At 39.8% G+C, this 16,821-nt stretch overlaps 1 protein-coding gene across 2 annotated transcripts in view; it reads left to right on the forward strand.

Moving 5' to 3' along the window:
• The first annotated feature begins 287 nt into the window (after positions 1-287).
• Positions 288-16,821, forward strand: part of EPB41L4A (erythrocyte membrane protein band 4.1 like 4A) — a 117,644-nt gene continuing 101,110 nt past the window's right edge. For both annotated transcript variants that reach the window (XM_054287409.1, XM_054287418.1), the window contains exon 1: positions 288-466. In XM_054287409.1, coding sequence (XP_054143384.1) covers positions 368-466 — 99 coding nt within the window. In that variant the 5' untranslated portion in view covers positions 288-367. The remainder of the gene's footprint in view (positions 467-16,821) is intronic.

Genomic DNA, 16,821 nt, shown 5'->3' on the forward strand with positions numbered 1-16,821 from the left:
CGGGGCGGAGGACGAGGCGGGTGGGCGGCTCGGTACCTCCCCGGGGCGGCAGCGGTGGGGGAGCCGCCGTGACAGCCGGGCGCGGGCGAGGGCTGTGCCCTGGGATCCTCCCTAAAAAAGCCGCCGGGGTTTTTTTTCCCCCTTTCCCGGAGAGAGAGCCCGGCAGCCCCGTCCAGGCTGTTGGGCAGGATGGCGGCGGGCCGCCCCGTGGGGCTGGGCGCTGCGCCCTAGCAGCCGCCGGGCTCCATCCGCGCAGCCGGGGCGCGGAGCCGGGTGCGGCCCAGAGCCTGCTGCGCCTCAGCCCCTCTCCGCCGCCGCCCGGGGCTCTTCTCGCCTCCCCGCCCCGTCTTCGGCCATCGCAGCAGGCATGGGCTGTTTCTGCGCGGTCCCGGAGGAATTTTACTGCGAAGTTTTGCTCCTGGACGAGTCCAAGCTGACCCTGACCACACAGCAGCAGGGCATCAAGGTAAGCACGCCGGCAGGGCTGCGGGGTCGCGATGCGGGAGAGCCCGCGGGGCTGCCCGGCGGCGGCTGCCTCCCGACTGCGCTGCGATAGCCAGGAAGGGAGCGGCGGCGGAAAAAAAAAATGGGGTTTCGGGAGGAATAACGTCGTAACTTTGCTTACGGTCGCGCAAAGGACAGATGGATCAGGGTGACGCTCGCCGGTGGGGCAGACGGTGCTCTGGAAGGCTTCACCTCGAGGTAGTGACTTAAAACGAGCAGGTGCCGACCACCCCGGGGCACTCGGGACCCTCGGCGCAGAGGTATTGTTCTGTACCTGCCAGAGCAAGAAAAGAGAAGGCGGCTGTGTGCACGGTGCGTTGCGCGCCCGTGTTGAGTCATTCCCCGCTCCCTCTGCCTTGGGCCGTGCCCGCCTGGGACGCGCTCTCCTGGGAAAGGCCGGGGGCAGCGGAGCGGGGCGGGAGCGCAGCAGCTCCCGAGCGCAGGGCGAAGGTCCAGCCGCCTCCCCAGCCCGGTGTCCCGTGGCCCGGCCGCTGGGAACAGCTCCTGCGCCGCTGCGGCACGCTCGGCGTGGACGAACTCTTCAAAGTAGTCATCTGCCAAGCGCTAATGAGCCCTGACAGAGCTTGTGGAAACTGAGATTTTTCTAAAGGCCCTTAACTTGGTCCTGTTTGATTAAGCGTGATGACAACTGATAGCATGTCGCAGACACTTGAAGTCCTTGTTCGAAGAGCCACGGACATGAATTTATTAGCAACGTAAGAACGTGGTTTCAATGTCGGATTGTTGGATCAGGAAAAAAAAAACCGAACAAAAAACCAAACCAACCAACCAACCAACCAAACAAACAAAAGACATTTGAGAAAGAGAAAATACATTCAAAGAAAGAAATTAGTTCTTCTAAAATTTATTGTTGGAAAGGGCTGTCCGATTTTACCTAAGACATCCAAAGAATAAAATTCTGTATGCCTTTGTGCTTTAGCTTGAATGATTGAAGCTTGGAGAAGCAACTGTGGAAAGCAGAACCTGAAGGAGGGTAGTGGGGAGAGGGAGTTTATATTTAACGATATATTTTCAACCGTAATCAGTGGTATTACTAGGTCTACGTGTATTCAGCATTATCAAGCTTTGCCTGCAGATAGGCCCATAAATCCATGCTTAGCACAGAGGAATAAGCAAATCATGCTGGAATGACACCGGAATTCAGTACCTGTGCAGGGTCTTTGAAGTCTAAGTTTAGACACTTCTGAAAAGCCTTACCTTTCAATGTGCAGATGTGGGTGTGTATATCATGCACGCTTTTGTGCAGTAAACATGCAGTCACAGAAGTATGTTAAAAGTATAATCTGCAAAGATGGTTAGTCTAATGAAGCTAAAACCTGAAAGTGAAGGGTTTGTGCAGTGTCTAATAAAAATTAATGTCCCATGGGAAAGAAAGAGTCTGAAGATGTAACTTCTTTCCAAGAATACATGACTTGCAGTCTTGGGAACTGTCTAGTTTAAGATGAGGGTGTGTTTTCCTGCCGTTCTTAGTGTGATCTGAATGTGGTATAATGCCAAATATTTCATCCCTTCTACCTGCTCCTTCTCTGTCTGAAACTCAACCACAGAGCAGTCATGGAATCAGTTGGAACAGTGTGTGGATCTGACGAGAAAAGTAATAGTTCATTAACAATTTGGCATAGGCACTCACACTGCACAGTGGGAAACCTTAGGGAAGGGAGAATCTCCCTTTTCATAGCAGCCTGTTTTCTGTGTTTTCTTTTTCTTTCCTTTGTTTTAAGATATAGTTTGTACACGGTGAAGCCACACCCCAGCACTGTAGCTCCATGAGCCTTTGAAAACCCAAGGTGAGGAGCTGCGGAGCTCTCTCCCAGGCTGTGTTTTAAACCATGGAGCCCTCCCTTGCCTCGGTACCCGCAGGAGTGTTTGTGCAGCTGTGCGTGAGGAGCAGCTCCTGCCCAGCTGAAGGGTGGCCACTGCTTTGCCTTTCGCTGGGTGAGTCTTCAGCTGGACCTTTGTGCTCTGCTCCACTTCACAGCTGGAGGATGGCAGAAATGGCTTTTTCAACACAGTCCTGGCTTCTGTCATTTTCAGCTGCTGTTGTTATTCTACAGCTTTCCAGGGATGTTATGTTATCAATTATTAGTGAAACAGAACATAAAATTTGTCATATTCTGTCACGCTTTGTCATTTGGTACTTTACCCTTGAAATACAAATATTTTATTTTAAATCTTTTGAAATGCACTCATGTAAATGCAGAGAATTTTTTTTTAATTTTTTATTTTTTTTTTTAATTGGCATTTCAGCTTTGGCACATATGTATAGTTTGTAAAAGTTCATATAGGTTTCATTTTAAACTAACATTAAAAAAAGCCCCATTTCCTTAGAACTACAGATTCTGGATGGGATCTTCCTTTTCTCATCTTCACTTTTGATTTGGTTCAGAGATACATGGGACACAAGCTTTTGGTCCTCTTTCACATATCCTGAATTGTTACAGGAGGAACTTTGTTCTTTTATTTTCCCCCAAGCAGATGCATGTCTGTTAGAAATAAAAACCACAGCTCAACAGCTTTTGGCAATTTATGTACTTGCTTGATATTAGTGGGTATAAACCTACTTGTTTTGAAGGGTGGAAGGCAGTGCCCTGTAGGAGTCCGAGGCAAGTTTGTTTCTTCAGAGAATTGGATATGAAGTAGATACTTGTGGCCAGTGAGTTTTGAGGATGCATTGCTTACTTTGTATAGTGGTTATTTCTGACTTGTTATGCTTGGTAGCAGCTCTACTTATCAAAACATGACATTTTTTAATTACAATTTCATTGACACATTCTTCATTCTATAGTGGGCTTCAAATTGTACTTCACATTGAAACAATGAGCAGAGGTGACAAGACTGAGACTTTGAGTGCAGTTTAGGGATACTTTTCTCTGTGGACTTCAAAGAGCTTGTTAGGGAAAGAAAAAGATTAGCTTTCTTCTCGCTCCCAAGTAGGGAAGCTGAGATGGAAAGAGGTCAAATGGCTTTCTCAAGGTTGTATGACAAGGAAACGACTTCCCTTTGCTATTGGGGTGATAGAACTGACCATTCTTCCATGGGCCATGCTGTCTGGAGGGGTTTGTGAGGAACTCTTCTTCAGACCAATTATTGCTTCTCAGGGTTTTTTTGTTTGTTTTTGGGGTTTTTTTGGTTTTTTTTTTTTGGTTGGGGTTTTTTTTGGTTTTTTTTTTGGGTTTTTTTTTTTTTTTTTTTTTTTTTTACTGTTATCAGTGTATCAGTCCTGCCTTGCTGTTCTCCCTTTCTGTCTTTGTGGTTTAAGGTTAGAGCACTGCTCTATGAAAATGTGTAAGCTGGCTGTCCAGCACTGAGGCTTACAGGAGGCTGATAAGAGTTAGGTAATCAGGAAAGGCCATCAGCTGTCTCATAATCTTAATTTTTATGTTTTCTTATAGTACATTAACATGCATTGAGATAAAAAAGTGATGGCAGTTGTTAGTCCCAGAAATTTTGGGATTGAAGAGGCTATTCGCCACAATCTCTGGCTGCTTTCTAGTCAACGTGCATGGCCTCAAATGGGGACAGCTTTTCCTCTTAAAAGGATGTTCAAGTTTCCAGTTAGGAAATGGGTTTTTGCTAATGATATGGTAAGAATGAACTACCAGCTGAAAATAATCCCTTTTCCAGGACTGCTACTTTGTCTTCTCTTCACACAGACTAAACAATTAGACTTAGGCATTTTTATGGTACAGCACCAGTTGCAACTCATCTGTTGATGTTGCGAGACATGTCAGAGGTCTTTTGACATGATACCTGACTGAGGGGTTGTGGGCATTACATATTTTGGCTCTGTTGAGAACTGAGCTAATTGTCCTTGTAAACAGTGGTGTGCCTTATTGCACAAATTTGTTTCTGGAGATCAAGGAAAATCTCTGTGGGCCCTTAAAAATAATGCCTTGAAACATATTGGTTATCAGCTCTTTCATAAAGAGTGCTCATCTTGAAAAGTGTGTGTTACAGGAACCTAAGAACCCTTTTTTCCCCCACCTTGAAAAGAGTATTTAAGGGAGATATTTGTTTTGTTTTTTCTCTCCTGAAGAAGCTAAAAATGTTATGAAGCATCTGTGTCTCATGTTTGCATCTCTTTGGTTGGAACAAAGATCTCAAAAAAAAATTAGCTACTTTTGCAGTGAAGAAGCTCTCTAATTAGTCTTAAGCCATCTGGTCATTGCACTTTTGAAGTGCTCCTTGAAATTCCTCTCTGAGCACAGTTTTTATGTTCTGTTTAGACTGACATGTGTGATGGGCCATCAGCAGTATTTCATTAGAAGAGAAGTGATGAACAGGAAAGATACACAAGGTATTCCTGGGAGAAGTATATGTTCTGTAATATTATTTTATTAGATGGTACCATTTATCACTGGTGGCCAGTGATAGTCTGGCCATCATACCATTTACTTGATGATTTACTGAGAGTTTAGCAAAAGGATGGCTAAAAAACCCCCTAGCCCTCACCTCAAAAAAAACCCCTAACAAAATAACAATAACAACAACAACAAAACAAACCAAAACCCCCCCAAAAAAACAAAGCAAAAAAGCAAACCTGAAATAGAGAGTGACTGATATTAGGAACTTTGTTTACTAACTGGACATATAAAAAGCATTAGTGGGTTCATCAGAATATTATACATATTGTGAAGATACTTATGGAAAAATTGACCAAAGGATTCAGTATGATCTACAGAAGTAGGTGAGCGCATAATTTCTTAGAAAGTTTTCTGTGGATTATTATGGTATTTTTCCTTTTTTAGTGTGTGTGGTTTTTTGTTTGGTTGTTGGTTTTTTTTTTTTCATTTTTGTTCAGTTTGGGGGTTTTTTTGTTTGCTTTTTCCTTTGTTTTTGTTTTGTTTGACTTTTTTTTCAGTCCCCAGTGAAGCTAAATAGTTCCAGACTTCATGTCTTTAAAATACAGTGCATACAGAAAATATACAATTTTACACTTTTACAAGTGCACTTTTACATCAAGCTCTATTACCTGGAGGTACACCAAGGAGTCATCCTGGGAATGACAGGGATCTATTTTTTTTTCCCAGTGAAAATACTTAATGGATGCATTTGATAGCAGGAAATAGAATCCTATGAATAGAAAGAACTTATTTTATTTTAATTGAGAGTTAGCATTAAAATCAAATTGGTAAAATTTGCTGTGAATGTGGAGTGTATTCTTTATGAAAGTGATTTCTGCTGTTTTATTCTTCTAAATTTTTCTAGAAACCGTCTTTTTTGTCAGTTTTCTAAAATTTTCTGGTTACACTACTTCAGAAATCTGAAAAATCTTTTTAAAGGTAGATTGCAGTTGTTTTCTACCTATGGTATTTTCACCACCTACAGGAATTACTAAACTGAAATATTAGAGTTCAAGCATATTTAATAATAGTTTCCTCTGCCCTCTTTGCTATTGATTAATAAAGAAATAATTAATTGATAAATATTTCAAGGCCCATTCTTCTTGATATTCTGCATATTGATTTGAAAAGAATAGTTAATAAGAATAGTTAATAAAAATTGAGTTGATTAAAAGGACACAATCTCAGTCTTGTTTCAACCTTGTAATATATTTTCTTTATAAAGCAACAGTTCTGCTGTGTGTACATATTTTGCATAGCAGAAGGAAAACTACACAGACAATATCATCAAGTTCCAAGTGTGAATAATTTTTTTCTTTAATGCTGTTGAATCCCCGCATCTAAGTATTGTCTGTAGCAAAATAACAAAAAAAAAGTTAAAAAAAAGTACATTACTGATAATCCCTTCCATATCAGAAAGGTGCTGGTGCTCCTTAAAGTTCCTTTATGGGTGTAAAATGGCCATCTGATTGCACACTGAGGACCAGATGGTTTATATGAAATTTTGAACTATTTCAGTCCTCCAGAAATGGGCAGAAACAATGTACAATTCTAGTTTACAGAGAATGACAGGAACAAAATGGCTCATGAACGCTGCTATTAACTGCTCTGCAAAAATTTGTGTCACAAATTTGAAATAGATTACTAACTTCTTACAATATCTTTACAGATGAGGCCAGTGATCTTGAATACCCCACAGAATAACCATAAAATAAATTAACAATGAGACACTTTATTTTCCCTAGGTTCACTTAACTAAATTAATGAAACCAGCATGACAACAAGAAGTAAATCCATTAACTTCTAAATGGAGTTATGTCTTGGTGAACCTGAGGTTTGAGCAATCATATTGTCAGAGGTGTCTGTTCTTCTCTTTTCACTGAGCAGTAATTTCATAATAGTACCAGGGTACACGTAAAGTATGAAGCTGCTTTTTTGGTACAGTTTTGGATTTATGTACCTTGGATCAAGCATTTCTTATATTAAAATATTTTAGTATAGTTAAATACCATCTCTTGATATGTTATTCATTTTAGTTCCTGAGAATTCTGAACTAAAATTCAGCTGCAGAATTGCAATCCGTTCCTTCAAAAAAGAAAACTGCTAAAAAATCATCACATTGTATGGGGAGAAATCTTGAAGAGACTGAATTGAAAAGGTGTTTCAGAAAGAGAATGTTTCTAGAAGCTAAAATTTTATCTCACTTCATGCTGTAAAAATATCTGTTTTCAAGATGATATTGAACACATATGAGGAAAAGAGAAATTAGGTATTGGTCATATGGCATCATTATTAATATCTGCATTTTTGCTAGAAAGATGAGAGAGGACTTGCCAGTCTTTTAAATATTTTTAAAATTTATTTTCCCAAAGGGGATTTAATTTTGTAATGATAGATCAGCTATATTACCTTAACTTTTTCACAACTGATATATTTGGAAGTGAATAATCACATTTCAGTATCTGGGTTTAGTTTTGCAAACTGCATTTTTAAATGTACATTTTAGATGCTGCTTTCTGATCAGATCTTTTGCTTGCTGCATACTGATTTATTTCCAGAGTTTAAAATGAAGGTTGTCATTTCAGTATTGATCGAACTTTTGTTCCCACTTCTTCCATTGCATCCTGAGTTGTGGATGGCTGAGCACTGTAGGCACTAAGGTCAAAAGGACATGCTCGAGGTCAACCCGTGCTATTGTTCAGAAGTGGAAAACCAATAGAAACATTGCAAAATGAGAGCTCTGCTCCTTTGGTTTTGCTGCAGCATGAAGAGGGGAACCTGCCTGTTTTGCCAAGTGGGAAACATGCTTTATCTGCTCTCCTTGGCTTGTGACCACAAACATTGATTTCTGTGAAGGGAAGAGACCTGGTAGTTCTAGCAGTACCTTTCCAGAGGCAGGAAAAAGACACCTCAGAACTTCCTTTGAATTGATATACAAATTGTCATGATTGAAAGTAACAACCAAAATTTAATATACCCGCATAGGCATTTTTGATCATTCTAGATGGAAATGCCTATTGGGCTGAATGTACCATTAAACTATAGTACTAGGGTATTTATGTTGAAGTTTGGTTGTTAGATGTCTCAGAGGTCTGTAAAGAGTCCTTTTTGAGAAGCCTTTCTTTCCTCTTGCCCCTCATGGTTTCTTTCTAATTCTGTCTTGTTTGCAAATGGCAAACTCTCACTCCTACAGGAGCTTTCATTAGGCATTTGCTTGGTAAGAGCAAGCATAAGGCTTTATATTCAGTGAAATCCAACTGCTCCTGCTTACGTTTAAGATAAATAATAAAGTCATTACAGTAATGAGTAGTTACTAATGTAAAGGAAAAGTGGATCTAATTTGTATGGCGATGTGTTTATTCATTTGTCAATATTTACATTTTAAACTCTACAGATTACAACTCGTTGTCCATAAAGTAGAGAAGAACACAATCTATCTTCCTGTAGTTCTTGAAGTTTTGGGTAGAATCTCTCTGTGGTTGAGTGAGCCAGTTTGATAATAAATCACTCTGCACTTCAATACTTTTCCTGTGTTCTCAGGAAAGTAAGAACTGAGTGCACTGAAGAGTAATTCTCTTGTTTGTATGAGAGACAGAATGCCTTTTAGGAATGGAAAGGAAGGACCTTCAGTATGTCAATTCCATTAAAAGAATTTTGAAGGCAGAAAATGGCAGTTTCCCTATATAATTAGTGGCAAAATTTGGCATGACTACTAATGTAGGCTAGCACATGATTTAACACTTTGTAGAACTAAAGGCACTTGATTGTCTTGTAGAATTGATCCAGAAGACAGTTCATCCAAACAAAACCCACTGGATCTGGTTTTTGTTTTCCACATACTATATATTTCACTCAAAGTTCTCATTTATGTCTGAGAAGAGTTTATTTGTAGTGTTTTGGAAAATATTTTCTATCTATAATAATACTTATTTGTGTGTTATATAGAATATCTGGTTTATTTTATTATTAATTTTTAAAATACATTCTATGTGAGAAAAAAAATACAGTTCTTGCTTTGGTTCCACAGTTTTATTCAGATCACAGTGTAAAAGAATTGTGACAAACTTCTTTCCTATTTCGTGGACAAATGGTAGCTGGAAGGAATGTAATGGGGTTTTGTTCTTTTCCCTCTTTAGAATACCAGAGCAAGTATTCTCTTTATAAAAGACTACATTGAGAACCATAAGGGAAAGTAAATTTTCTTTTTATGCTGTTTGTGAGTACCACAGAAAACTGGTGGAGCTAACAGTTCAGAATTATAAAAATGAGGAGGAATGCATAGGAGACTAATGAGGAGTGAGTTCAGCACTGACTCAGGACTTGAAGCAAATGATTCAACAGCCCTTGTGAGAAGAGGTAATCCCACAGTGCTGGTGTGATAGGTAACATGGAAGGAGATTCTCCACATCTCTCTCAGGCGTGCCTCAAACTGCCTGCAAAACTCCCTGTTTTGAAATGAGTTTTGCTTTGTTTGGCCAGCACCAGATACCGAGGAACGCTGCACTGGGCCCTGCCTCTGCCCTGGTTCCGTGCAGGTGGAGTTTGCTGTGGTGTAGAAGGCGGCTGTAATTTATAAAGTGGTGAAATCTTGTCATGGCCATCGAAAGGAATGCAAGTCACGTGTCAGAACCAAGTGGGACTGGAAGGCCATGACTTCCAGCATTTCTTCAGTGTTTGTTCCCATGGAGGAATCCTCAGATGCTCGTTCCCTGTGGTTCCTGTGGCTGTGGGAAGTGAGGAGTGCAATGGAGCTTGTTGCAGCCTGACACTTCCAAGCTGTGTCACACAGAGCCCAGACCTCCTACACAGGGGTCCTTTCAAGTGTGCTTCAGGCTGACAGCAATCTTTTGTCTGTGTGGTTGGTTTGTTTATTTAATATGCCAGAACGAAAGAAAGCTGAGTGTCAGACTCTCATAATTCTGGTTGTCATACCATGACAGTTAAGGGGTGGGTGATATGTATTGGGGTGCCTTGGAGGGGACAAGACAGCAGATAATCCTGAAACCTGTGCCTGGATCTCCCTTCAGAGCAAATTAGGACATCTCAGGAGGGACCACAGGAGAGAGGTAGCTTAAGTTCAGTAGAGGTGATCAGGAGAAAAAGTTCCTGGGGAAATGAAGGAGAGTTGCAAATGGACAGAATAGTCTTGCAACAAACAAACTTTTTTGTATTGCCATTCGCTTTCTGAAGGAAGGGAAGAAAGCCACAAGACTTTGTAGAGGAACCTTTTGATGAGGTATGTGAATGTCCTGACCTGACCTGCCCTCAGCTTTTTAGATTTCATTTCCATTGGCTACTTTGGGTAGGGGAGGAGGAACTGGAGGGAGGAGGGAAAGGGGAAGGAGGAGGAAAAACATTAAAAATGTTTTTTTAATAACATTTTCGGGAATAAAGCCCTTATGTTGAAAAGATCAAATATTTTCCCCCTACTTTGAAGTGATGTCAGATTCTTCAACTGTATTCCTCACTTTATTATTTTTTTTACTTTATAAAAGTCTCATCTTTTCTTTTTGTGTACAGAACATAAGTTGGCTGAACACTTCAGTTGTCTTTTCAGTGTGTGCATCCTTCTTCTGGAACACAGCAAACTCTAAAGCTGTGGGAAACAAAAGTTGCTGGTATCCTTCAAAGGGTATCTTCTACATTTATTCTTATCCTTTTGTTCTTAACAAATGCCTTAATGTAGACAAATTATAATGCCTTTAAAATCACCTCTGACTGAACCATCTTTCTCCAAAAATGGGGAGTGTTCTGGAGCTCTCTCAGTGCTCCAGATTGGGATGGATGAGATTTACTAAGAAAATATTCTTGGCCTTGAGGTTCCTTTATCTGTGTCTTTAGTGCCTCAAAGCAGTTCTTGCAAAAGCCAATTTTCTTTCTTCGACCACCATTTAGTAATAATGTTTTTTTTTTTCTTTTCCTGTGAAAGCAATAATGAGTTACCACTGTCCTTCCTGGATTGGAGAATACTTGAAATTTTGTACCTGGTTTTAATTTCACTGTTGATGACATGTGTTTTGAAGTGCTTTGGCACCAATTTCAACAGGAGCCAAATTGAACCCAATTTTTCTGTGAGCAGGTTCAATTAATAAATGAAAATTTACTTGAAAGAAAGAGTGTAATTTCTTGGATGAAGGTGACAGATGTTATTAATATAAAATAAACATGAAAAATTTCTACTTTTTTAACAGAAGTCAAATCTTTTTCTTAATCATCCTTGGCCTTTCACAGGTATTCAGCTCTTGTATCCGTTTAGAGCATGAAAGCCATGTTTGATGTTTCCATGTCTGTATCTTTATTCTTTTGTTTCTTTTTTCCTGGAAAAAATCTTCTACAGAACCAGGTTTCATGAACTGTCTCCTGAAATCTTTGTTTAAAGGAAAACTGCAATGCTTACCATGTTTGTTTATGATGTCTGCTGCTTTGGGAACAGGTGAACAGAAGTCAGAACAAATGATCAGAAAAAATACCAGGTCTAGTTTTGGTATTATATGTGTGTTTGTCTCCAACAGAAATTGGAGGGGCCTTAGCTAAATGAAGTTGTTTGGGGAGAGGAATCTATAAAATGTCCAAAATAAGATAGTTCTAAGTACTGTTGTTGTTTTAAATCTTTCTTTGTAGTGTTTGTAGTTTTGTGAAAGCTGAAATTTTTTCCTGTGGCATGGAAAAACTCCAGAAGCAGGCAGAAGTCCTGCAGGAGAGCTTGACTCCAGCTTGATGTATTTTGTTGAGAGGAAGGTTTGATTGGGAGGGAGTTAAACCACTTCCACTGAGTTGGCTGAAAATGAATCAGACCCAGTTTTTTGTTTTAGGTACATTTTCTTTTTCCTGATGCTTAGTCTGTATCTCAGATCATGACACTTTCAATGATCTTGATATTAATTAATCAACTAATTAATTAGTTTATTTATGCTAATTTTTGGTTTTGTTTATGAGTTTTAGAAAGATCAGGGTAGAAGATTTGCAGTAGATTTGCAGTAGGGCAGCACACAGAAGTATTTCTGCTGCTGTGTGTGACATACACAAAAAGTGTGCTTATAGAACCTTCCCTTTGAGAACATTTGCTTGGAACTTTTCGTAGACAAATAGTGCCCCCAAAGAAACTCAAAAATTGAAAGGTGATTTTTTCTTTAGTATTAGTTAATCCTGCTGTGTGTCTTACCTTGAAGAGAATTCAAACCAGACAGATTTTGATGTGCCTGCTGTACTAAAGTATAAGCATTCACTTGAGAAGTTACAAAAGTACAAGTCAGTGTTCATTACAGCATTCACTTCTCTGAAAGTTACATAAATGTGTGCACTGCCCATCTCCATGCCCAGCTTGAGGTGATTACACTCTGTTTGTATCTAATCCACCAGTGGATTCATGCAATTCTATTGAAAGTGGCAGAGTTTTTTCCCTACCGTGGATTAAGGGCTCTTCATCTTAATATGCATTTTTTCCTACCTAATCTAACCACATAGAGCAGATGGACTTGGTATTATTATCTATAAGATGAAGAGCATCTAACACGATGCTGCTTATTATCTTGTTTTTCAAGCTTGTTGTGATTCATATTCCTTTTCTTGCATACAGAAGGAATATGGGATAAGAAAAATCACTTGAACTGAAGAAATTGCAGTGTAATTGAATTTTGAACATTGATTTCTGAGTGTACAGAAAATGAAGTGAAGTAATATACTTGAGCAGCAAATTACAGGAGGTAGGACAGTGTACAGTGCCTTTAAGAAGCAGCTGTTTGCTGGGGAGTTCACTGTGCATACAAATGTACTCACATTTTGAAGTTGGTTAGGAACAGTTACAGGGAAGAGGAAACCTGATTGGCCTAACAGGCTTTTTCTATTCAGTACAGGCTTGAAAAAAAAGGGGGAAATATAATAATGTAGGGAAAAGCTGGGTTTTGTTTGCTCTTTAAAGTCTGAAGCAGGGGAGAACCAGAAGTGTGATTTAAAGGAAATTGCAGTAGTGGTTCTTGTAAGTACACAGAGAGGAAGCCTTGCATAATTTTCAGTCTGGAAGGAGGAACTGAACATTTAATTAAACAATGCCTTTGACTCAATTAGTTGATACTCCAGTGTTCTTAATACATATAATTTTAGGTTATTTTTCAAGTGTATGGCTGTTTCCTACTGCATAACATGTGGGAGGGAGGTACACTGTGGTTCCAGAAGCAGAGGGAATGGAAGAAGATTTCTAGGCCCTAAAATTTTAAGCATCTCTAACTCAAAGCTGCAAAGGTAGCGCATCTGATGAAAGCCTAACTGGTAATTTCACAGTGAGTATTGATCTTATCAAAGTCTACCCAAAATCTATTGAACCCCTTTGATCATCCCATCACTCCTGCCAGACTGCTGAGCCCCGAAACCTCAAGTGTTTCTCTGCATGCAGAAATGGTATTTGACTAACTGGATCTGCTTCCATAGGGAAAATAAAATACAGTCCACCTGTAGTCTGTTTGAGTATGCATTGTGATAGTGCTCATGTAACATAAGTTACTTCCTTGTGGGCAGAGGAATATGTTGGACAAGGTTAAAACACCTTGAAACATATTTATATATATAATTACACTAAAAATTAGCAGAAGCGCTGTTTGGGTGAAATAACAGACTAATTGAACCATGTCATAACAGATGATTGTTGTGATATTTTTTCCTTGATCTACCTCATTTAGATAGAAGGCTGTATCTGCTTAGAAGAACACAGTATTTTAAACAGGGATTTGTTCTGGATTTTGGCTCTTGTTTCAGGGGGGAATCATATCCTCCAATGACACTTTTTTAAACCAAAATAAGTCAAATCAGTTGTTGGAGTTTAGTCATCTCACACATGTTCTGCTACAAAAGGAGGAAAGAATACTCTCCTGTCTTGAATTAATCTCAAATTTCATTTAAGCAATAGTTTATCAATGCAAATAAAGTGCAGATCAAACAGAAGAAAATTATGCATAATAAAATGAAGAAATTGGAAGGATCTGACCTTGGTGAGGAAGAGCCTGCCAGTTTCAGGCAGGCTATTATTCCCATTCAGGCAGTGGGCATTATCATGTGTCACATAATCATAGGCAGGATTGCAATTGTACACAGAGGACACAGGCATTGGAACTTATTTTCAGAACTATTTAGGTGCTTGCATAAGAGTCTTTCAAAAGTCCTTTTTAAAGATTGTACTGGGCACTCAGGCAAATGTGAAAACCTCTCAGGACTGAATTAATGGTTACAGAGTAAATATCAGGAGAACAGTGTCACTTAAATCAAGATACCTGCTGTATGAGAGCTTGACCCAGAAGCTGAGACTGGGGAGCAGCATCTCAGCTGTGTGAGCTGGCATTTTCTTACTCAATGCTAGAAACAGAAGATAGAGAATTTTATGCTGTTGAGGCTATGGACTTAACAGATTTAAGGAACAGCTGCTGCTGAGACAAAGAAATGTTTGCCCCATTTGTTCACACAGAAGAATTGCTTCAGAAGGAAGGTCTGGCTGTCATAGGGTTGTTTAGGTGGTGACATTGAGCTGAAAGTTCTGTGATTCAGGTCAGTGCGTTACCCTATCTGAAATTCAGTTCTCCAGAGGGATTACAATATCTAAGTATTTTACTTGTGTGTAGTATTTGCAGGCTCTGCTGATTCTTACAAGTTTCTATGGAAAGGTTTGGACATGTGATCAAACTGGTAAGTGTTCAGTCTGGTAGCTGTCCATATGCATGAATAGCAAATATTTAGGAATTCAGTTTATTTTAGATTGCACTAAGAGGATTTAGTTGCATTACCTTTTATTTGCTGTTGGCTAAGAGCCTTCACTCATGGTGGTTGTGGTGGCTCAGCTTTCGTATCTCGAAGGGCTCTGATTTCTCTGGGAGGTTCAAATCTGCAATGCTTCAGTCTGATTCTTACAGTAGATTTCACTTTGGTGTTTTTGTAAATGCAAAGTCTTGAATTTCTTTCTTGCTTTCATTTGAAATAAACTTTCTGTTGTCATGGTTGCAGAGAGGAGCTTAAAAGCATGAACCCTGCTGACTCCTAAAACCAGTAAGCCTGCATATTTCTGTGAGGAAGCTTGGAATTAAATCAAGTGCTATGATTATTTTCCCCCCTTGAAGGTAAAGTCATCATTTCTCAATGGCCAGGATTGCCTCTGTTGAACAGCAGGGACAGGAGGGAATCAGATGAGGAGGATATATAGTCAATCTATAGTGAATGACATTACATGAGGGCATGGTCACAGTTATGTGGCTCATTCTTTACAGGTTCTTTTAGTGTGATCTGTTTTTGAAAACCCCAACTAAAGGAGCTTCCCAGGAGCTCAGCTGCAGTCCTTTGTTACTCTTGTAGTAGAAAGCTTTCCCTGACATCTCGTCAGGGTCACGTTTGTTTTCAGTTAATCTACTTTCATGTTTTTCTGACTTCCGTGGGTCTGTGCACAGAGTACATTTGGTCCTTAACCTTTTTCCACATGCTTTTTTATAGAACATTAGGAGACTTGGTGCTAGGAGATGCTGGAAGCTTTGAGTTTGAGCAGAGGCAGACACCCAGGCAATTGTCTGACAGCCAGGGTGGAGGAGGTTACCTGAGTACAGAGCATTAAATTGGGTGCCAACCTCTTCCACCCCCATCTCTCCTAATCATGTACCTAAGGAAAATATCTGGATTTGGGTTTGTTTTACCTTAGATGCCTTCTCTCACCGTCAGTGTTTCTGAGTACCTCCAGGAACCTTAATCTTTTTTCCTGTAGTATGTCCTCACTGTTTTGCAGTTTCCTCTTGCCTTTCTTGAATAGTTCTTCTTGATCTGTTGTTTCCTTGCTGGGAGCATTGGTCTGCTGGCCAAAGACTAGAGATGGCATGTGAATGAGCAGAGTACAGTTCTTTTTCTACCAGCACTTGGGACAATCTGGGGTTCATATCTCTGCACTTTAAAAAGTGGGAATGGGAAAATGTTTCTTTTGTTTGTTTGGCTGGTTCACTATTTTGGCTTTATGTTTTGGGAGTCAGGGATTAGTAATTGTATCTTTTACAATCCATGCCACAGGGAACTACAGTATTTTAGCATCCCTTTTTGTGTCTCATCTCTAAATCATGGTGACAGTAATAAAGCAGGAGGGGCAAGTGGCATGAGGGGAAATAAGCACTACAGTATGAAACATATATTTTAATTACAATTGATCTTATCAGATATAGATCCTTCTTCCACATACAAGTTGTCATACACTTCTTTGTTAGAAGATCTAAGAGGGCCCTGAAGATTGGAAATGTGTTGAAGTAAATATCTGGCATTCTTTTTTAACTAAAAGAGAAAGAGTTGACTTAATACAAACCCACAAAACAGAAGCCGAGCAAAAAATATGCAAACAAACCTCACCCACCATCTGTGCCAACTTCCTGGCCCTTCTCCCCTTAAAAAAAGCCTACAGCTGTGGACAGATTTTTCTCTCCAGAATTAATTTTAAAATTTAAGTTTGCTGGCTTATGCATCCAATATTTATCATTTCCACTACACTGTTGCATCCAGTGTCCCTTCCCATTTTAAAATGCTTATGCATTTACTTTCCAGGGGTAAACCCCACGATTTTAGAAAGATTTTAGAAAGTTCATGATTTTTAGAAAACTCATGGTTTTTAGAAGATTCCTCTGCTTCCAGGCATCTAGCAACAGGACAAGAGGACATAGCCTGAAGCTGTCCCAACGTTGGACCTCAGGCAGAATTTCTTCATGGAAACATTGTTCAAGCATTGGAGTGGGCTGCCCAGGGATGTAGTGGAGTCCCCATCCCTGGAGGTGTTCAAGAAATGACTGGACAGGGCTCTACATGGTATGATCTAGATTGGTCAGAGTTTGGACTTGATAATCTTGGAGATCTTTTGCAACCTAAAAGATTCTGTGATTTCAGGAATTTCCTTCAAGTGAAGTCATCACTATTTGCGTTCTGGTCTCAGGCTCTCTTCAGAGAGCATTTCTAA

Source organism: Melozone crissalis, unplaced genomic scaffold, assembly GCF_028551555.1.
Source record: "Melozone crissalis strain CALT ecotype California unplaced genomic scaffold, PUWL_Pcris_2 ptg000005l_1, whole genome shotgun sequence".
In the NCBI taxonomy this organism is placed as follows: Eukaryota; Metazoa; Chordata; class Aves; order Passeriformes; family Passerellidae; genus Melozone; species Melozone crissalis.